This window comes from Humulus lupulus, chromosome 3 (assembly GCF_963169125.1).
Source record: "Humulus lupulus chromosome 3, drHumLupu1.1, whole genome shotgun sequence".
In the NCBI taxonomy this organism is placed as follows: domain Eukaryota; kingdom Viridiplantae; phylum Streptophyta; class Magnoliopsida; order Rosales; family Cannabaceae; genus Humulus; species Humulus lupulus.
In genome coordinates, this window is record NC_084795.1 from 267,566,934 (window position 1) to 267,589,479 (window position 22,546).

The 22,546-nt window shown below is 37.2% G+C and overlaps 1 protein-coding gene across 1 annotated transcript; it reads right to left on the reverse strand.

Annotated features, from left to right (window-relative positions):
- Window positions 1-755: 755 nt before the first annotated feature.
- On the reverse strand, window positions 756-22,177 carry LOC133824101 (pre-mRNA-processing protein 40C). The gene is made up of 13 exons (XM_062256967.1): window positions 21,636-22,177; window positions 21,386-21,537; window positions 20,343-20,380; window positions 19,793-19,871; window positions 12,209-12,679; window positions 10,880-10,963; window positions 10,264-10,404; window positions 10,046-10,152; window positions 8,662-8,785; window positions 3,447-3,590; window positions 2,428-2,574; window positions 1,793-1,915; window positions 756-1,332 (listed from the first exon to the last, which is right to left on the reverse strand). Exons 1-13 carry the CDS (start codon window positions 22,108-22,110, stop codon window positions 1,006-1,008), a joined length of 2,412 nt encoding a protein of 803 aa, XP_062112951.1. The 5' UTR covers window positions 22,111-22,177; the 3' UTR covers window positions 756-1,005.
- Window positions 22,178-22,546: the final 369 nt, after the last annotated feature.

The window sequence follows — 22,546 nt, forward strand, 5'->3', positions numbered from 1 at the left end:
TATTTGTTTGGGATATTTTGTTTTTACAATTTTGGTTTTTTTTTTCAAGATCTATACATCACAGACGTGTATTCACACGTCTCAAATGTGTAGATTAAAAAAATTACTAAAATAAAACTCAAAAAGACAATCAAGTGAAAAATTATGCCTCTTCGATGAATTGTATCAAACTACATCAAGGCGGTATTGAGTCCATCAAGATTTTCAAAATTTTACATATTTCAAAATTTAAAATCTGAAGAAGAAAACAAATGTGAAAAAACAAAAAAATATTATGCCCAAAAATGTTTGAAATATACTAATTAGTGTTTTAGCTAAAACTTTTGCTGAATTTACATTTGGAATTGTTAAAAACAATTATTTTTAAAATAACTCATGGCGTTAATGGCAAATGTGTTCTTCTATGGTGAAGGGAGGTAGTGTTATTGATGATGGTAATATGGGTCGGGGTGCTAGTTTCGACAAGAGAGAGAGAACGAGAGAAGGACAAATGAGAGGAGTAGTTGAATTATTGGCATTATCTTGTAGCATAAATACTCAAATTTCCTTCTTTTTGTCTTTTTTTATCGAAAGAAGTCCATTCAACACATTATAATTGATAAGATTTTACTTTGGTTTTTAAGATTTCAAACAGTCATAGGGCAGAAAGCTCTATCAAAATAAAGAAATCCTGATTACTGTTGGATTCAAATTTCAATTTGTAAACTAATAATCAACAGATCTTCTAGAGTTCAATGCAAAACAACCCAGAAAAACAAGTACAAGCTTTGATATTACCAATTGCAAGAGAAAAATTTGGAATTGATTTTATCTTGTTCTGATACAATGTACAGCTATCAGAGAAGAAAAACTTGACCACGTTTTACCTTGTAATTAACGAACGTAAATTCAGTTGAATATCATACAGAAGTCAACTCTGCTTTTGTTATCCCCTTTACAATGTCAAAATTATCAAGATTAAAACTAAGAAAAATCAAACGCCAGTTGGTTTCTAAATCAAAACATCTACCTTCGACCATGCGGTCCTCGCAAACCCGATGTCAACCTCCCATAATCAACAGAGCTTCTACTTCTATGATCTACTTTCTTGTCATCCTTAGGATCAAGTTCCATTTTTTCTGACTTTTGCTTCCGCAGCATGTCATCAGCATATCGTCGCCATAATGATTCTCTGTCTTTCCTTGGCATCTTGTTATACCTGGGATCAGACTTCAGAAGACGTTTAGCTGTTGACCATGAATTAAGAACTGTTTTCCCGTCATCTGTCTCTTGGGCAGCGGCATCTGCAGTCAACACTTCTGCCAACAGAGCTTTAAACTCTCGCGCACATCGCTGAAAAACATAAAATACAACACATGAGGAATTCCTTCCACAAGCTTATCTTATAAACATTAACCTTGAGACATTCTACTTGGCTTTATGGTTTCAAACCATTAAATTTTCTTTCACTCATCAGATAGAAAAAGGGTGACAAAAAGAAAACCCTGCTCATCTTTTATTCCATAATAATGATCAAAAGTTTCACTTTTGCTCACAAAACAATCAAAGTGTTTCTTTTTCATCTATACTTGTCCTCCAGCTGAATCCTACCAATAAAATGCTGTTTTCTATTAAAAATAGAGGACAAAATGTCATATGCTTTATAATGGGACCAACTAAAGTCTGATCTGACAGACACTACCACAGCGAGAGACATAAATTTTCCACCAAAGAGGGCTGTGGAATTAATTCAGTTAAAGTAGATTTTAAATGGTAAATTTAATTCTGAATAGATTAAAATATAAAGATTTACCTCATTCAACATCTTTATGTGTTCACGGAAAAGTTTTTCAGTCTCGGATGAATCAAGTTCAGGGTTGGCTGCGCGACCTTGTGGATCCTTATCCAATTTCAGCTTAGATTCTGTCCAAGATGCCTGAGTACATAAGAACAGCAAGAGAATAAAATGCTTGGGAAAAACAAAGTCCAACTCTTGTGAAGATTCTACAAAACCAGTAGATAATTGAGAAGTGTGTTGCTAATTCCTAAACCAGCAAAGAATTACAAATATGTATTTCTGTTCCTGAGAATAAATACTAATAATTGTTAGCAAACAAGACACAAAAAAAAATATTGAAGAGTTTGATCTGTAAAGCCAATAAAATTATAGCCTGGACACACTAAATACAATTATGTAGACCTGAACCAAAACCCTTTCGTGAACTCCATGCTTTCCAGGAGGGATTTAAGATTCTAAAATGAGGATGAATCCAAGAAACTGCACCAACAGGTTCTTTTGTTCTTCTCTATCAACAGATCCTTTAGGATAGAAAAAATAAGCAGGCTACTAAAACACTACTGCAGTTTGTTAGTAAAATGGTTCCTAGTCATTTACAGTTGTCATCATGGTAACACCTGGAACTGAAACAAATGGGTTATAAACAATACCTGGGGGTCTTTTATTGTCTCCACAAGCAAAGCTTGATATGACACAATTGCTTCCTTTCTTCGAACTTTTATCCGTACCCTCTCCATTTCTTGTTCCTCTCTCTCTTTCCTCTTACGCAATTCCCGCTCCCTTTCCCTTAGTTTATCCTGATAAATTTACACAGTTTCCTTTTATTGAAAGACGAATAAATTTCATGTATCCAAACCTTTTACAATAGCAAACATATATGATACATCCCAATTAAGTATCAAAAACCATACAACCACGATTAATGTATTTTCAGGTAGAGATCAATCTTGGTTCCTTTTCAGCAATAGTCACAGAGAGATATGTCCAGTATGCATGTACTATTACGTTTACATCATAATTACAAGAAGGTACCCTCATAAAAATCTTCATTCCTGTACTAATTACCTCTGTATCGTAACACTGCCTGAAGTTGGATTCGCATTTTTATTTAATAAAAGTCGAAGGAAATGAGAAAAAAAAAAAAAAGCTGTCTTGTGCAGCCAAAAGTAAACAAAATAAAAAAGGAAAACACTAATGGAGCATTCCAATCCATTAGAATCAATATAACGGAAAAAGAACCAAAGAACAACAGATGACAAGATTCATAAGATGAAAAATCACCAAACCAAAAGAACTCCCTAGACAGCAACAAGACAAACAAAAAAGGCTTCCCCAGAAAAAAAGTTTGACAGATCTTCTTTAAAGAAATCCAAACAAAACAAAACAGCCCCACACAACCTACTGAATGGAAAGCTGGTCTTTTTTTAAGGGGCTGAGGCCCAATCTAATACTTAATCCTATCCCAAATGGAAACTTGACAACAAGGAAGTACCATATTAAAGAACTTGAATAGAATCACCCACCTCTAATGGAAAATCAAGGAGCAACAAAGGATGGAAAAATCATACACCAAAGAGGTACACATAACAAAATTTGCTGATAATGTGAAATAAAAGAGAGAGAGAGAGAGGACAAAAGATTCTCAAAATTTATAGTAAACTATTCATACCTGCTCCTCTCTTTTGGCTTTGGCCTCTCTTTCTGATTCCTCTTCTACAGCTCTCAAATCAGATATATACTCGTTAAATAAAGCTTCTCTATCTTCATGCTTAACAGATTTGTATCTTGGATCATCCCTCAGACTATCTTTCACCTACAGAAACCCCACAAGTGAAAGCTATATAAATGAAAAATAAATATGTTTTATATATGTAGACAGATTTATTAAGGAAATCAAATCAGACTAAAAATCAAATCAATATGATTTGATTACAGCTGTAGGATCTTTAAATACATGCATACTTTCCTTTTTTTAGGATTTAGTTTATTTTGTATTTGTCTTTTATTCTGTACAGCCTATAAATGTACACTATTCTTCTCAAAATAAATATACAAGAATTATTCTCATAATATTTTTGCATGGTATCATAGCCATAAGATTCTCTTTTTTTTCTTTTTCATACGCTGCCTTGTTCTTCTTCTCCGGCAATGGCCACTAGCAACGCAGACTCCTCTAAGTCCAGTAAGCCCCTTGGCTCTCTTCAAACCTCAGATGCAATCGCAGTCCCTCTGCCTAATGCTCAGGATATCTTCTCGTCTTTGTTGTCGCCGCTGCCAGAAAGACTCACCAGAGCTCACCGTGCTAAGCAATACTCAGTTTCCATTGGCGACTCCCATCATCCGCAACCAACAATCATGCCAACCTATTCGCTGCCCCAACGACTGTCTTTGTCCTCGTACAACCTTCTTAATCAATCACCTGCACCCTTTGGGAACAATCTAGGTTCATGTTCTATTGCACATTCTGCTAATCTCTATTCTGCCCTAATCTCTTCGATAGGCTCTCAAGTACCATGGATAATTGATTCGGGTGCTTCCGACCATATGACAGGTTTTCATCACTTATTTGATTTTTTACACTCCGTATTCTAATAAATCTAATGTTCGTATTGCCAATGGTAATTTATCTTCTATTGCAAGCACAGGCACCATTAGATTATCTACTAATCTTCTCCTTAAATGAGTTCTTCATGTTCCGTCATTGACGTGTAATTTGATTTATGTTAGCAAACTGACTTTTGATAATCACTGTGTTGCTAAGTTTGTGACCAATTCTTGTCAATTTCAGGAACTATCACCGGGGAGGGCGATTGGCAGTGCTAGGATTAATGATGGACTTTATTTCTTTCAAGACTCAATATTCTATAAGACACCAATCTCATATATCTAGTTTTGCTTCCGTTTCTAATTCTAGCAAAATAATGTTGTGGCATTATAGACTTGGTCACCCAAGTTTTCCTTACTTACAATGTTTGTTTCCATCCTTGTTCACTAATCAAAGTTCTGTTTCTTTTCGATATGATATTTGTAACTTGCTAAGTACACATAGACCTCTTTTCCTCCAAAATCCTATACTCCCACTACTCCATTCTCCCTAATCCATAATGACATATGGGGACCCTCCAAAGTTACTACTTCTCATGGGAAACGCTGGTTCATAACTTTCATTGATGATCACACACGTATCACTTGGGTATATCTCGTTCAACACAAATTTGAGGCATTTCAAGTCTTTGAGAATTTTCACTGTAAGATTCAAACACAATTTCAGACTAAAATTTGTTTACTACGTGCGGATAATGAAACAGAATATTTTAATTCCACTCTAGGTCCATACCTTTTACAAAATGGGATTATTCATCAAAGTTCGTGTAGATACCCCTCAACAGAATGGTGTTGCAGAACGGAAAAATCATCATTTGTTGGAAGCAGCACGTGCTCTTATGTATACCATGAATGTTCCAAAGTATCTATGGGGAGATGCTATCTTAACAACCACATATCTTATCAATCGTCTACCTAGCCGACCCCTTTAGTTTCAAACATCATATTCGGTACTTAATCTTTCTTATCCCCATATTTCCACCAATACTCTTCGTGTAAAGACCTTTGGTTGTGTAGCTTTTGTCCATATCCATGCCCATGATTGAGTAAACTTGACCCTAGGGCTATTGAGATCATTTTTATTGGCTATTCTTCTAAAGAAAAAGGTTATCGGTGTTACTGTCCTCTCACTAAAAAAATGTCTCATGCGATGTCCGTTTTTTTTTAAGATACTCCATATTTTCCTCCCCCCTCGCTTCAAGGGGAGCTGACTCATCCAGAGCAAGAAGTTCAGTGGTCGTGGGACACCCTACAGTTAGGATTACCGCTAGATCTTCCTAGTCTAACTCCATCTTCTTCTCGTCCGAATGTTTCAGTTGTCCTTGTTTCTACTCCAACTCCTCTTCCTAATGGTTCAATCGTTCCTAGTTCTACTCTAGCTCCATCTACTCTCACTCCAAATAGTCAACCTGATCCAATCATGGAAACAAGGACAAGTCTTCCTCAGTTGAATCAACAACAGCTAGAGCTACGTGTCTACACTAGAAGAAATGTCTCTCAAAGAAATAACCAAGTCATGAATCCTCATCACAGTCAAGAGCCAGATGCGATGATAGAACCTCCATCTTCAGATGTGTCAGGTAATTATCATTCAAATCCTAATTCTAATCTAGATGTCCCTATCACGTTGAGATAAGGGACTAGGTCTTGTACCCAACATCCTATCTCCAAGTTTATTTCTTATTCTAATCTATCATCTTCATTCAAAGCTTTCACCTCCAGTTTATCAAGTGTTTTTATTCCCAAGAATATTGAAGAAGCTCTTGGTGTTCCCGAATGGAAAGCAATTGTACTTGAAGGGATGAAAGCACTAAAACAAGATAACACTTGGAGCCTAGTGGAATTGCCACCCGATAAAAACATTGTAGGGTGCAAATGGGTGTTTACTATCAAGTATAAAGTCGATGGTTCTATCCAGCTATACAAAGCATGTTTGGTGGCCAAAGGATTTACACAGACTTATAAAATTGACTACACTGAAACCTTCGCTCTAGTTGCCAAGCTCAACACCATCAGAGTCCTCTCACTAACAGTAAACTTAGAATGGGAATTACATCAGCTTGATGTAAAAAATGTGTTTCTAAATGGTGATCTAGAAAAAGAAGTCTACATGAGTCAACCCCCAGGTTTTGAAGAAACCCTCAATAAGAAGATTGTCTGCAAACTCAACAAGTTACTATATGGCTTAAAGCAATCCCCTTGAGCTTGGTTTGATCGTTTTTCAAAAGTGGTCAAGAATATTTGGTAAATTCAAGGACAAACTAATCATACTTTGTTTGTTAAGCACTCAGAGAAAGGGAAAGTAACTATCTTAATTGTTTATGTTGATGATATTATTGTTACTGGTGATGATATTGGAGAAATGAATCTTATCAAGAAAATGATGGCAAAGGAATTTGAAGTTAAGGACCTTGGTGCATTAAAGTATTTTTTGGGTATGGAATTTGCAAGGAGCAAAAAGGGTATTTCCGTGTCTCAAAGGAAATACACTCTTGACCTCTTGAAAGAAACATGAATACTAGGAAGCAAGCTCAGTAAAACTCCTATTGAACTTGGGAACAAAACAAAAATGCTCGAAGGAGATCCGGTTGACAAAAGAAGATACCTACATATGGTTGTCAAGCTTATCTATGCATAGTCCTTGTCAAGCTTATCTCTCACACACTCGACCAAACATTGCCTTCGATGTTAGTCTCGTAAGTCGGTATATGCATAGCCTTTGTCAAGGACATCTGAATGTTGTCTATAGAATTTTGAGCTACTTAAAGCAAACACCAGGAAAAGGGCTATATTTCAAAAAAACGAGTGATCGAAAAGTCAAAATTTTCACTGACGCTAATTGGGCCAAAGCAATTGACGACAGAAAATCCACATCTGGTTATTGTACTATCCTATGGGGTAACTTGGTAACATGGCGAAGTAAAAAACAGTCTGTTGTTGCAAGGAGCAATGCAGAAGCACAGTAGAGGGCTATGGCCCATAGTGTGTGAAATCATTTGAATAAAAAGACTACTTGAAGAGTTGAAGATAAAGTGTGAACATCCCATTCAACTCTATTGTGATAAATCCCCCATCAGTATAGCTCATAATCTCGTTCACCATGACAGAACAAAGCATGTAGAAGTGGATCATCACTTCATTAAAGAGAAGATCGATGGATGGATTGTCTGTATCAAGTATGTGTCTACTAATCAACAGTTGACATACTTACAAAGGGATTGACAGAGCAAGTGGTTGATTTCCTATTAGACAAGCTTAGACTCATCAACATCTATAGTCAAGCTTGAGGAGGAATGAAGACAGATTTATTAAGGAAATCAAATCAGAATAAAACTCAAATCATTATGATTTGATTACAGCTGTAGGATCTTTATATACATGAATAGTTTCCTTTTTTAAAGGATTTAGTTTATTTTGTATTTTTGTCTTTTATTCTGTACAACCTATAAATGTACGCTATTCTTCTCAAAATCAATATGCAAGAATTATTCTCTCATAATATTTTTACAATATAAATTATTTTTTTAAAAGAAACAATTGGTAAATTACCCATTTGCTAAATTAGTCCAGCGAGGTTTGAACCCAAACCTCTTACAACACACACCCAACAAATTGAGCTAGACTCAAGTGGTTTTTCTATAAATGAATTTAAACCCAATAATATTAATAATCAACCAACAAACAAGATATTCCAGCATATATAAACAAAATTCTTAGAAAGTACAGAATTAGATGGTGATAGATTATTGTATTCAATTAATTCTTAATATATATATATATATGCAACTTTTAACAACACCTAAGAGTTTAGGCCAAGTGCATCTCACTTTTTAATAACCTATACACTATATAAATATATAAATATATAGTGAACCTATATACCTATACTAATTACTATATAGCAGTAAAAGTTGTCTATTATCAAGCAGTCCGATTTCTTCATTAAAATTGTGTTAAAAAATGCAACTCTTCTGTGACTAAATAAGATTTTCCAGACGATACTTTTTATATCCAAATTAAGGACCCATTACACAAATATAAACTTAACAGAAATAGGCAAAAAATAACAATAGTTGGAGCGCCAGCCTCTCATTCCGATCTAATTTTGAGGACATTAAAACAATTCTGTGATACTAATTTGTAATTTATTAATCCAGAAGAAGCCAATTAATATTTAAAAAGAACAAAAACATGACTAGTATCACCCTTAAAAGGCATAAAATATATAGGTGTTGTTAACCTCTCAGTAAACAACAAGAACCAATACAGGAAACACCTACCCTTGACCAGCGTGAATTAACAGTTATATCTCCTTTCTCTTGAAGCAAAGATTTAAAACTACTTGCAGTAGCAGCACGAATTGCTTGGGCTTTTTCTTCAGAAGCCTTCCTCAAAGGAATGACCCTACAATACAAATAAAGCATAATATAAAATCATTATGATACAAGGGGCAACCCAGAGATATAAATAGCATTTTACCATGCAGATCCAAAAAGAATGCAGGGCTAAAGGACACACCAAAGTGAATCCAAGTATCCGGTCACTAGCCTAGTACTTGCTGATTCATGATGCTTTCAAGGTTATCAATAGAAATCACTCTCTCTGTCTAGGAAACAGTTCAATATAAATAGGAATAAGAGCATGTTAAGAAATGAAGATAATAAAACATAGCCATACAAATCTATTACACGAACCTTTGAAAGGATGTGGCCCAGACTTGATTAGAAACCACTATTAAATCCAATACTATGCAAACATGAAAGTCCACATCTATAAAGTATTGAGAGGTAGTTACACTGGTTAATTTAGTTGAAAATCACATTCAACAATCAAACCAAAATGGACCTTTCAAATTTCTGACCACGTTGTAGTGGTACATACAGATTAAAATTGCATTCCAAATTTTGAAGACATCAAAATCAAAGATAATGAACTTGTAACAAATTAGATTGAGCAAATTATTTAACTTCCATTCAATTATTTCTGTTTCATTTTTGTTTGTCCTCTTTTCACAATAATATTTCTCAATTTCAATGATTTTACATGTATTAAGGGATCCAAAAGGATATAGAAAAGTCACGAAGTTTATAATCAAAACACTTTAGCTATTGGACCAAGCAACAGTTGACTTTTCTCTTGGTCAAGACTTTTGGCTGTAGTTAAAGATGGCTAATTCAATCTTATATGTATCTAACTAGTAGGAATCTAACATATCAGTTCAAATGTATAATATCCCGACTATCCATGCCTCTAGTCTAGCCTTCAAACAATTATTTATAAAATTATTAAATTAAATAACTAAAAAAACGAAACATGAAAAAACAAATCTTGAGAAAAAAAATTAAATAAAAAGTAAGGTTAAAAAAGAAATGACTGAATCATGTCAATGAGTGAAAGCAAGCAAGAAGGATTTGGCTTTTCAATAAACAAGAGCTAAGATCCTTAAAACTGACACAGAAACTTCAACACAACCACTACATAGCAACTGATAGTGTGGTAAAGAAGTTAAAGAGGAGCATTAAAAAAGCATCAATTATTTAAGTGAATATGACCAAAACAAGCCAAAGGTGTAATGTAAGAATATGACTAACTGACAAAGCTGTGTAAACAACATATATAAATAGCTCTCTGAGTCTCAACCAGTATGTTCTTATAAGGTAATACCTTTCATTCAATAAGTGCTCCCGATCCTTGCGGTCCAAGGCTAAAAATCGTTGGTCATCACCCCATTTCTTTCTGAAAATTTGATAATCAGTTTTATGGTCAATATCCTGAAAATTACAAAAGCTAATCAGTAACCCATCTGTATACACCATGATTCGATTAATACAAGAAGCATAGACAGTACAGAAGAAGCTCTAAATCAGGACTATCAATCAAACCTCCGAAGCTTCATCCAGTAACTGCTTAAAAGCCTCTATTGCAGCCTTCTGAGCAGCTCTTTTTTCCTTGCGTTCCTCCTCCACACGTGTTTTGACAAAGTGCTCAAACAAGGATCTCCTAGTGGAATAGCTTGGAATAGCCTACAATGGGACCTAAAATCAGTCTCCCTCATTTTATGAGATGGCAATTTGAAAATAAAATTTAGAAACGCCATCAGGGAAGAAAATAAAGGATGAAAAAAAAATCACTTGGTGGCACTAATAATTAACCACAAACTAGACTGCCAAACATCAAAGTTGAAATCTTAATAGAAAAAGTAGTCCGACATTAAGAACTTCAGGTTATTTTAGTCCCTCTTAATTCCCAGACAATGCAATTCATAAAATTTAGAGCTATTCTGTGGGCACATGCGTTGCTAAACCCACTAGTACTGCCTTCTAGTATTTTCTGATACTGTTTTCTTATTAATAGACTCCCGCCTATCCTTACAATATTTGGAGACCAAGAAACAATAGCAATTGCTATGTAAGTGCCCAAAGAGGAACTCAACCACATGTTTGACTATTTGAGCTACCCTTCTTGGAAAGTACTTTTTAATATTTTAGTTCAACAAACCTTAAATCGTGGATCAAAAACAATCTTCGGAAGTTCCTTCTCCCATTTTGAGAATGGTGCCACTCCTCGTTCCTTAAGCATCTCCTGTATATAGTCATCAAACATGAGTGTTATCATCCAGCGCATCTCCAACCTTTTTTTTTCCCTTTTCGGATAAGAAACCAAAAAATAAAAATGATTGAAAAAGGCATACCAGTAAGGTGGAAAAGATATCCTCCTAAATAAAATCATACTAAAATCACCATAGCTTAAAACAAAAACAAACAAAAAAAAGCCTACATAGAAAAGGTAATTTTTCCATCCAAAATATATTAGGACAAGGGGAAATCCTTATATTTCTTTGCTACACAAGCTAAAATTTTAACTGCTTCCCATAGAAAAAACACATCTAATTCTTTTCCTTCAAAGAAGATCAAACTATTTCTTTCCAGCCAAAATAACCCACACAGAAACTGTCACCACATAATTCCACATAAACTAGTAGTTTTCTTCTCTATTATTAAAGTATCACATCTACCAGGAAAACCCTACTTCGCTTCTGCTTCATTTAACACATTGCACCAAAGAGTTTCTACCACCTTGCAGTGCAAAAATAGATGATCCATTGTTTCACTCTCCTTGCACATCACACAACACGAAGGACACAGAGTAAGGTGGGGTTTTCCTTTGTATCTAGTCTCAAAGTATTAATCTTTTTCAAATAAAACAGCCAAGCAAACTTTTTATTCTGGGGCGAGATGATTTCCAAAAGAAAATAAAAGGCTCAGAATTAGAACATTGTCTAAATTTGTCAAGACATGGAAATAAAATAACAAGGCAACGTACCACAAAAATCACACATCCAAACCCTTTTATCAGTTAGAGAATCATTAAGAGAATATTTTTCCAGAGCCGACAATGAACTCAGTTTCTATAACAATAAAATTTCATCCAGAGCAAGGAAAAAAAAAATTTTACAGCAGAAAGAACTAAACACAATATTTAACATATCAGATCTCCAAGAATCAATAGTTGAATAAATTTCTAGACAACTAAATTAGTTTCATTAACTGGTGCAAAAGATTTCTGCTAAGAAACAACAACTATTATGATATCACTGGTGTAAAGGGTGTCCCCTATACAGGAAACAAAACTTATGCAAACTATTTATAAACTTGACGCTGTCACTGCTATGAATCAGGCATTAATCTTGGCTGAAGCTAGACAAGAACAGAACAGGAAACCAAAATATAATCCTAAAATCACATTTCTTTCGTAGTTTTCTTACAGTGCAATGTGGTAAAAACATCTAAAAGAAGCATGTAAATCATAAAACAACTGCATGCTTACCTTAAATTGAAGAATGCACTCCTCCTTTGTAGGCCCACTGTTTGCATCCTCTGAATCAGAAGAAGAGTCTGTCACATTTCCACCTCCATTAGCATCTTTAAGTTTATCTTTGCTGTTATCACTCAACTGGCCTTTGGCTGTAGCCTCAACTGCCTTAGAGCCATTTGGTTCTGATACTGCCATTCCAGACTGTACAGGACCTGGTGAAGAAGTAACAGGAGCTCCAAATTCTTGCAGCTTCTTTTTAACCAAGTCTAGTGCAGATGATGATCCTTGGACATTTGAGGGTCTAAGAGCCATTGCATCACGACCACCTGTGTTAATGGCAGGAGCATTCAAAATTACTGGCGTAGATTCTTTTTCTGTCAATACACTAGTATTTGGCACTGACAAGGAAATTTCTTTTGGAATTTCAACATCCTGCTTCTTCCTTAATTCTGTTACCTCGTTTGGAATCTGCCAGCTACTTACCTGATTGAGGGAAAAACATCAAAATAATTTTATACTGAGGCTTACCAGCAAGTTATCTCTATAGTGATACTACGACATAAGTAAAAACGCCTACATTGTCATAAGTTCAGCAAGAAGAAAATTTTGACAAACCCAACACCATTTTTTATGTAACCAAGGATAGCATCAACTATTGGTAAGGTTTCCAAAATCCTTCTCCTAATATAAATGTCTCATATTATTATCAGACTTACACTGACAAAGTCGTGAAACTCTAATTCCTCATGACAGAAAGAATAGTAGGTTGCAATATGCAAATTTTTTGTCAATTGATCTTGTTTTAGTAATGGCATCAAAGAAAGCAGATGATTAAATGGAGTACAAGTAGATTAAAAGAAGATAAAAGAGACGGTGCCTTTAACAAAATAAGACACATGTACACAATTATTACCCTAATAGAAACTAATGCTATGACCCAAATAGAATAAACTTTATCACCAACTAATAATAAACCTAAAATAATCCTAGTTAAGTAGATAATCTGAATCATAATTACTCATACATCCCATTCCACTTAACTAAAGTGCTATAATTGCCAAAATGCTCCTCTCATTATGCTTTCTTTCAGTTGGAAATAGAGTATTTTTTAGCGTAACTTTTGTTTTCTTATCACTTTATGGCTTCTTTTGCTTCTTTTCTTCAGTTTGTTTATGAGGATACCAAATCTGACTTGTTATTTGTACTTTGAAGTTCTCTTAAACAGACCTTATTGTTCCTTAAAGAACGTGAATGAATAAATAATGAACCAAAAAAACTGAAAAGGAGAATAATATACCGAAAAGAATTTTTTTTTTTTTTTTTTTTTTAATAACGATAAGTGTTAGGAGAGCCAGGAGTGCTCCCCATGACCCTTCTGGTCATAGGGTTAAGAATTCTTTTTTTCCTTTTCGTTTTGAGAGTGAGGTTGATCATGTTCCTGAGATTTCCAAGAATCGCTATTGGAGTTTCAGGACAGCACATAAAGTTTTCGTGTTTTCACTTTCGGCTAACGGGGGGGGCTGTTCGATTGTGTGAAAGAACGAGATTGTCGGGCTACGAGATTTTGGTGTCTTTGGATGGAGCAAGGTGGTTGATCAGTGAGATCCGGCGGATAGTTTCTCTGAAGATTGTTGATAGGGTGGGGTTCAAGAGCTCTTTTAGAAACACTTTAATGACCGTTTTTGTTGAGTGTTTCAAGAACAGTAGAGGTGTTTTCCTCAAGGTGTCCACGCTTAGGAATGGCATGGTCAGAAGCATCATTATTCCTGATGAAGGTTGGGAGTCAAGTTGGAAGGAGACGGAAAAGTGCCTTATTGGGGTGGTTGGAAGACAGGAAAAGGAGTCAAGAAGGAAAGTTTTTCCAGATCCTAGGATCTCTAAGCTGTCCTGGGCGGATATGGTGTCAGCGAAGGGTGTTGTTGACCGTAAGGACACTCTAAAGGATCATACTTTTCAGGCTTTGTCGATGAGGAAAGGATTTGCGGTGATGCTGATTCAATCTGGAAGTGCGGTTGCATGGGATTTGGTTCTCAGTAATTTTCAAAAGCAGTTTGGAAAACAACTGGAATTGTCTTTCTTGGCTGATGACAGAGCCATTCTGTGGTGTCCCTCTGAAGATTTGCAAAAGGTTTTAATCTCTAAGGGAGAGATTCTTTTCTCGAATAGGTGCTCAATTTCTATCTCTTCTTGGACATGGAAATCTCAACTTCTCGAGAAGAAGTTTTTATGCTCACAATAATGGATTGGCGTGGATGGATTACCTCTGAATTTATGGAATATACATGTCTTTAAGGTGATTGGGGATTTATGCGGGGGTTTGATGGAGGTGGAAAAGAGCACTCTAGAGTTGACAGATGCGTCCTTCGTTCGTTTGAAGGTAGTGGGTTAACCAGAAGGTTTCATCCCTGAACTTATCTCTCTTCCTTATGAGGGTATCTTCATCTCCTTAAGATTGTTCAAGATTGGAAAGCTGGGAAAATCTGCTGTTTCTTCAAGAAGTGGTGGCCGGAAAATATGGGTTAGGAAAGCAGGCCAGGTTCGGAGGGCTGAGGCAAAGTTTCTGGAGCCGACAAGGGAGAAACAAAAGGAGAAGTGTTCAGTTGAAGTCGTTTTGGCCACTGGTGTTGCAGAAAGGTCGCCGGCGATCAAACCTGGCGGTTTCCAGTCTTTTGGAATCAGTAACGTGCCTCCGGTTTCCAAGGTTAATGATCGCGGATATTTAGGGATCGTTTCCCATAAATCTTGCTCCCCATTAAAGTCTATTTTCAATAGACTTTTTTCAGACTTATCTTGTATTGATAAGAAAAAGGAGGCCACGTGTAGTGTTATAAAAAATAAGTGGACTGTGGTGGATTTTCAAGCAGGCCTTTCTTTTGGTGGTTTGGGCTGGGCCTTCACATTTGAAAATAGGGCTGCTTCTTTTATAATTGAATTTTCCCAAGTTGGGGCTCTCTTCAATCCAATCTTTATGGATTTTAATTTAGGCTGCCGGCCCATGAAGGTTATTAAAGACAGATGGTCCAAAGCTTCTTGTAGGATTAGAAACCCAAAGGTTTGTGAGGCTTTCGGCAAGGGAAAAATAGTTCTTTGGTCGAACCATTCACGAAAAGTATCTAGCCGTGGGGAGGCTTCTCTGCTTCAGTCAACAGAGGAAGAGACAAGTAGTGAGATATTAACTAAAAATCTGAACGTGTATCGTCGTAGGCCAAAAGATTTTTTTCCTGAAAGTACTTCTCTTTTAGAAGAACAGTTCGAAACTACAATGGCTACAGAACAAGTGTTGGAAGAAGATGAAATCCCTGTTCCAGTGGAGGATGGCCTTTCGGAGAGATGTAGTTCCGAGGAGGAGGATTTAGATTTGGACTCTGACGCAGACAAGGAGGATTTCGAAGATATCATAGTTCATGCTAGAAGGTTGTGGTGTGGCGATGTTGTAGAGGAAGGTTGTGAGGCTTAACAGGTTCCTCGTCTTGAGGAAGCTATCGTGGGTTCAGAAGAAAATTCAGTGGTTCAGGCAGATAGCCCTCATAACTTCTCAAGGTTGGCTTCTGTGATGGAATCGTTTGGAATTTCACTTATTTCTAGTAATGAAGGGGAGGAAGGGATCGGGAGCCTATCATCTATGCCTAAAAAGAGTGCACGAGAACTAAAGAAACTTGAGTTCAATGTTAATTTTGTCAAGAAGAGTAACTTTGGGTGTCGAAAAGTCCCATGAAGATTTTATCATGGAATGTTAGGGGTAGTGACAATAAAGAGAAGCGGCGGGCAATTAAAGAAACCATTTGCAAAGTCAATCCAGATATGATTGTGCTTCAAGAGGTGAAAAAGGGTATTATAGAGAGGAGGTTCATAGGAAGTATTTGGAGATCCAGATTTAAAGCTTGGATCTTTCAGCCGGCAATTGGAAGATCAGGGGGGACTTCAGTGGCTTGGGATACTCGTAGTGTTTCTGTTTCGGATTCTTTAGTAGGGGACTTCACCGTCTCCATTCGCATTGAAGCTGAGGGTAAGACCCCTTGGTGGTTTTCCGGTGTTTATGGGCCAGTGGTTTATGGTAATCGTGATAGTTTTTGGGATGAGTTAGCAGGTTTGAGTGTCATTTGTGTTACACACTGGTGTTTGGGGGGAGATTTCAATGTGGTTAGGAGGGGAGATGAGAAACTCAACAGCATAACCATTACGAGAAGTATGAAGAATTTTGATGCGCTAATTAGAGAGATGAATTTGGTGGATCCTAAGCTCCATAATGGTCGGTTCACTTGGACTAATTTCAGACAGAGGCCTGTTTGTAGTAGGCTCAACAGATTTTTATTTTCGCCTACATGGACAAAGTCTTATCCTTTCATTCGCCAGGAAGTGTTGGTTCGTATTGTCTCTGATCATTGTCCTATTGTGTTGGATTCTAACCCTCCTTCGTGGGGACCCAGCCCGTTCAGATTTGATAATTCCTGGCTTGAGCATAAAGATTTCAAGGCTCTTTGTCAGAAGTGGTGGAATTCGTCTCCGTTGTTGGGGTGGCCGGGTTATGGTTTCATGGAAAAACTGTCCTCAGTTAAAGATAAAGTTAAAGATAAAGTTAAGGGGTGGAGCAAGGAAGTTTTTAGGGCAAGATCTTTGCTCAAACAGTCCTTGGAAAAAAGAATGTTCGAGTTGGATAGATTAGAGGAAGGTGGTCAGTGGAATGAACAACTTCTTTTGGAACGTAGGAAGATTAAGAAAGAATGGCAACAAGTTGTCTTTGAAGAGGAGAGAGGAGTTTGGTTTAAGTCGAAATGTAAATGGGCTAAACTAGGAGATTCTAATTCTAAGCTTTTCCATAGTATCCTGAGCGCTCGTAAAGCTAGGAATTTCATTTCCAGAATTGAACTCGAGGATGGGGCAGTCCTTGACAAAGATAGGGACATTGAAAAGGCAATTGTAGATTTTTATTCCGAGTTGTATTGTTCGGTCGGTAGGAGATGGAGTGGTGTGGAAGGTATTTCTTGGGCGTCTATTCCCTCTTTTCTGTCCTCTCTCCTTGAGCGGCCTTTCTCGGAGGACGAAATACGTCGCTCAGTTTTCGACTGTGATGGGTCTAAGGCCCCGGGTCCGGATGGTTTCTCTATGGCTTTCTATCAGGATAATTGGGATACGGTTAAGAATGATCTCCAATCAGTGTTCGATGGTTTTTTCAAGGATGAGGTGATTCATAGGAAGACCAATGAAACATACATTTGTCTTATTCCGAAGAAGCTGGATAGTTGTCGGGTGCGAGATTTCAAGCCAACCAGTTTGGTGACAAGCCTCTACAAAATTATTTCAAAGGTGCTGGCTGGTCGTCTCAGAGGAGTTATTTCTGATACAATAGCTGAGACTCAAGGAGCTTTTGTAGAGGGTAGACAGATTTTGGATACAGTGCTGGTGGCTAACGAAGCAGTGGAGGAGTATCGTAGTAAAGGCAAGAAGGGGTGGGTTTTCAAAATTGATTTTACTAAAGCGTATGATTGTGTTGATTGGGATTTCCTGGGTTTCGTTCTGAAAAAGAAAGGTTTCAATGTGGTTTGGAGGACGTGGATGCGGGGGTGTTTGTCTTCCGCTTCCTTTTCTGTGTTCTTAAATGGGAGACCGAGAGGGAAATTTAAGGGTTCTAGAGGTCTTCGCCAAGGGGATTCCCTTTCACCTTTCCTGTTCACCTTGGTTGCTGATGTTTTGAGTAGGATGGTGGATAAGGCCAAGAGCGTTTCGGCATTACGAGGTTTTAAGGTAGGAAAAGATCTCGTGGAAGTCAGTCATCTTCAGTTCGCGGACGATACGATTTTTTTTGTGGAAGATAATGAGTCTTTGTCAACTTTGTTGGAAATTCTTAAAGCCTACAGTGTGGTTTCTGGACTTTCTATTAATTTGAATAAATGCCAATTGTTGGGGAATAATTTGGAGGAGCATTTAGTGGAACTTCGGGCAAGGGAGATTGGGTGTGAGGTGGGTCAGTGGCCTATGAAGTATTTGGGTCTACCTTTGGGGGCTTCACCTCGCAACAAAGACTTTTGGGAGCCGGTAGTTTCTAGCTGTGCAAAGCGTTTGGATGGGTGGAAGTGTGCCTTCCTTTCTAGGGGAGGTAGATTGACACTCATTCAATCGATTCTTTCTTCTATTCCAGTGTACTATTTGTCGTTGTTCCGTATTCCTAAAGGGGTGGTTGAAGTTTTGGAAAAGTTGATGCGGGACTTTCTTTAGGAAGGTGCAGATCACGCTAAGTCGGATCATTTGGTCTCTTGGAAAGAAGTGTGTAAATCTAGGGACCATGGTGGCCTTGGTATTGGCAATCTGGAGGCTAGAAATAAGGCCCTGCTCATGAAGTGGTTGTGGAGCTTTCCTTTGGAGAAGAATACTTTGTGGCATAGAGTGGTGCTGAGTAGGTACGGGGGGAATGGAGGGTTCTGGGACACTAGTACAGGAGGGAGGCTGTCTGCTCGGGGTCCGTGGAAGAATATTTCTTCTCTTTACGAGGAGTACCTTCAGATGGTGAGTTTCAGGGTGGGGAAAGGGGATCGTATTCGTTTCTGGGAAGATTTATGGATCAGTAGGGTTCCGCTTATGAACCAATTCCCAGATCTATTTTTGATTTCTACTTCCAGGAACTGTTTGGTTAAGGATGTGTTCGTTTTTGGTGGAGTTTCGGGCTTGGAAACTCAGGGTTGGGATTTGCGCTTCAGAAGGAATTTGTACGATAGGGAGATTACCAGTCTTACTCAGTTATTACTATTGTTAGAGGGGGTGCTTTGCCAGGCATTTTGGAGGATCGAAGGGCTTGGTTACCAGACGTTAATGAAGTGTTCTCCTGCAAATCGGCCTTTTGGAGGCTTAGTTATGCTCAGTTGGGTCCCGTTCTGGAGTGGGCAAAACCTTTGTGGAAAAGTGTTTCTCCCTCTAAAGTCAAAGTGTTTGGGTGGTTGGTTTTCAACGACAAATTAAATGTCCACGACAATTTGCAACGAAGAAGACCCTACTATTGTTCTCCTGGGTGGTGCCCTTGTTGTAAGCAGGCAGGGGAATCCACCAGCCATTTATTTTTGGAGTGTCCTCTTTCTAGAGAGGTGTGGGGGAAAGTCTTCGATGAGTTTGGTATTCTCTGGTGTATGCCCTCTAACTGTTCACAAATGTTCCTATCGAGGTTAGGGGGTGGAAAAAGGGTTTCCTGTCTTTGGAAAACTACTGTGTTGGCAACTTTTTGGGCTCTATGGCTAGAGAGAAATAACAGAATCTTCGAAGATATCTCCAACTCAGCAGATAATATTTGGGAAAAGATCCAATTTTGGGTGTCTACTTGGGTGTATAGAAACAAATGTTTTAATGGAGTCGCATTCTCTGATCTTTCTAGGGATTGGAGAAATTTTTGGACTTAAACATTTTGGGGTGGGTTTGTTTGTGGGTTTTTTCCTTTTATTTGTTCCTATTTGTAACCACGGTTTTCCTCCGCCATAAGTGAGGGCTCTCAATTTTATTGGGAGGAGGTCAACTTCCATTGACCTCTGTCTCTTTTTCAAAAAAAAATATACCGAAAAGAAAAAGGAACACAATAATAATTAATAAAAATTATAAGCAACTCCTCTGGGCCACCTTAGTTTTATTGTTGTAATAGTATTTCTTTCCATCACTTGTGCTGACTAATACCCAATCGGTTCCAGGCAAGTTAACCCTGAAATACACAAAAAACAGACATTGAAAGATAGGATAGAAAATTGCAGTACTCAAGAATAGCTTCATGAACAGTAGTGACATAATAATAGTAGCAATTCTTTTTTTGTTTTTTTCCTTCCATATTTTGCATTTAGTAACCAGCAAGCTAGAACACCAAATGATAATCATTACAAAACATAACAGAACATATTGACTTTGAGAGCCTATAAGAATCATTTTGTTCTAAATTCAATAAATATAATATCCCAACACATTAAAATTGAGCTGATTTACTAAGGATTTTAATGTATTATCTTTTTCTGAATTACTAAGAGATTGGAATCTCTAGATGTAATTTAAGATCATTCACCTAACTTATCATCTTCTGTAACTTTCCTTCTACTTCCATTAATGCTACTCACATTTCTTATATAAATAAAAAATAAAAATAAATAAATATATATATATAAGAAATTAAAATAGAGCTTACATAGATACAGGAACTGGCTGCACAGAAACTTTTTCATCCTGCATCAACATCAAAACAATAGGAAAGTAATTAGAATTTATAAGCAATAGATTGATCAAATTACAACATCACAACTATTTAGAAACCAAGGACATAATCTGGTCGCTTATGGGTTTCTTTCTCTCTTTCTTAATTTCACAGAAATCACCAAAACATACTTTTGCAAACTTGAGTTCCGAATCGGGCCCTACAAATAAACCCAAATCTTTGGGAGGCAAGAAACTTGAGCATTGGGCTTTAAATGCCAATTCAATAATTAAACACCAGACCTCATGAGAGCAAACCAGGAGCTTGAACCCTCATCCTACTAATGAGTGACCTAGGAATTACGATTCAATATAAAATTTATGAAACAAGATAAGAAACAAAGCCAAACATACAAGTTAAACCATGTTACCTATAGCCCCACCTCAAGTTATATTATGTTTAATTAGTGATTTAGAAATCAAAACAAGAGATATAGGATACTTTCAATCACTTTCCAATATGAACCAAAAGTAAGGATAGTCCACTGACAAAGAAACAATGAGAACTAATGCAGTAAGCAATACACCTAATCAGCTCTGAACTAATGCATGATCATAATCACCATACATGTTTCTCCTAACTGATTCCCCAAAAATTTGTTCGCTAAGTTGCTCACTCATGCAAAGATCATTACACAGAAGGTTACCATCGTTTCAAGCTATAAATATGCTTTTAAAAAGGAAAAGAATTGCAAGTATGCAACAGCTACATCAGACTGAAAAAATATCAAGCAAGCAAGTAAATGGTAAGAAAATAAATCAAGAGTCTTAGATAGTTCTTTACAATATTACTAGCTTTCCTCGTATGGTATTCGGTCAAGTTTGGAACAATCCTATTTTACTTACTTGTTCTACCTAGTATGCATATTTAACATATGAATATATCGATTGCTGGGTGCTTTGAACTATCACTAAAGTCAAGAAATTGAACAAAGATTTTAAGAACTTCTAAAAGAAAATAAGTAGAATCATAAATACCTCTCCTTTAAAATCAGGTGGTTTATCATAAGTTGAAACTCCAGTCAGAGCATTATAGTAGTAAACAACTCCAGTTTCAGTCTTGTGGGCAGTCCAAGGATCCGAGTGTTCTGTACCTTGGGTGCCACCATCACGAACATGAGCGCTGTCCCCTACAAATGCATTAAATAAAAATCTTGTTAAAAAAGAAGACAAAGTAAAAACTGGTTATTCGTCAAAAACTCAAAACGAAAGCACAACCAACTCAAACCTGAAGAAGGTAAGTCAGTCCTGATCCCCAAAGAAGGCGAAACCTGAAGAGAAGAAGCAGAAGCCAACAGAGAAACACCAGGAGGCTGAGAATCAGGTACTGGAACAGGAGAGGGCAAACCATGTTGTGGCACCATCATGGGGAAGGGGCCGCCATGATACGGCATACTCAGTGGTAACCTAGGAGCACCTCCCATCTGAGGAGGCTGCAACCACAGTCCCTGAGGAGGAGGAGCCGCCATAGGAGGCAGAGACTGGTAGGAGGAGGGACCTAATTGGGGGTGAAAATGTGAATTGGGGGGAACAGGGCCCGGTGGCATACCACTAGGTCTCATGACTGTAGACGAAGAATCTGAGGGAGAAGGTGCGGCGTGCATACCAGGAGGTCCAGGAGGAGCCATGGTGAAACCTGCACGAGGCGGCACTGCCCATGGCGGTGGTGGTGCTGAGCCCAAATTAGGCGCCGGTGTTGTCATTGTGAAACGGAAACTCAGAGAAGCATGAACTGAAGAAAAGTTTATGAGACAACCCACAGTCCCGAAGCGTATACATAAACTTAACTTCGGAGAAATTTAAAAGGGTTAATGTAATCGCGCATTTGGTCCCTATACTATTATGGTTATAAGGATTTAGTCCCCAAAATTTTATTTTCACAATTAAATTCTTGAACCCCATTTGTTAGCAAATTCTTTTTCTTTTTTTTCCTACAAAATACAGTACAAATATGTGTGGCAATAAATATACTCAATTTTTGTGTGACAAATGTACCCAATGTTTACCGAATGTTATATTTTTATACCCAATTTTTTTTTCTTTTTACATTAAATATCACAATATCTTTGTAACGACCCAAAATTACTAATAAGGCTTGAAGGCCTTGATTAATGTGTCGGGAGGGCATAATTGGAAGTT

Excerpts from the sequence above, each read along its gene's own strand:
- LOC133824101 (XM_062256967.1), bottom strand. The coding sequence starts at position 22,110 with ATGACAACACCGGCGCCTAATTTGGGCTCAGCACCACCACCGCCATGG. Across the intron at positions 1,916-2,427 it reads AGACAATAAAAGACCCCCAG|GCATCTTGGACAGAATCTAA; the intron begins GTATTGTTTATA and ends TTATGTACTCAG. Across the intron at positions 1,333-1,792 it reads ACATAAAGATGTTGAATGAG|CGATGTGCGCGAGAGTTTAA; the intron begins GTAAATCTTTAT and ends TATGTTTTTCAG.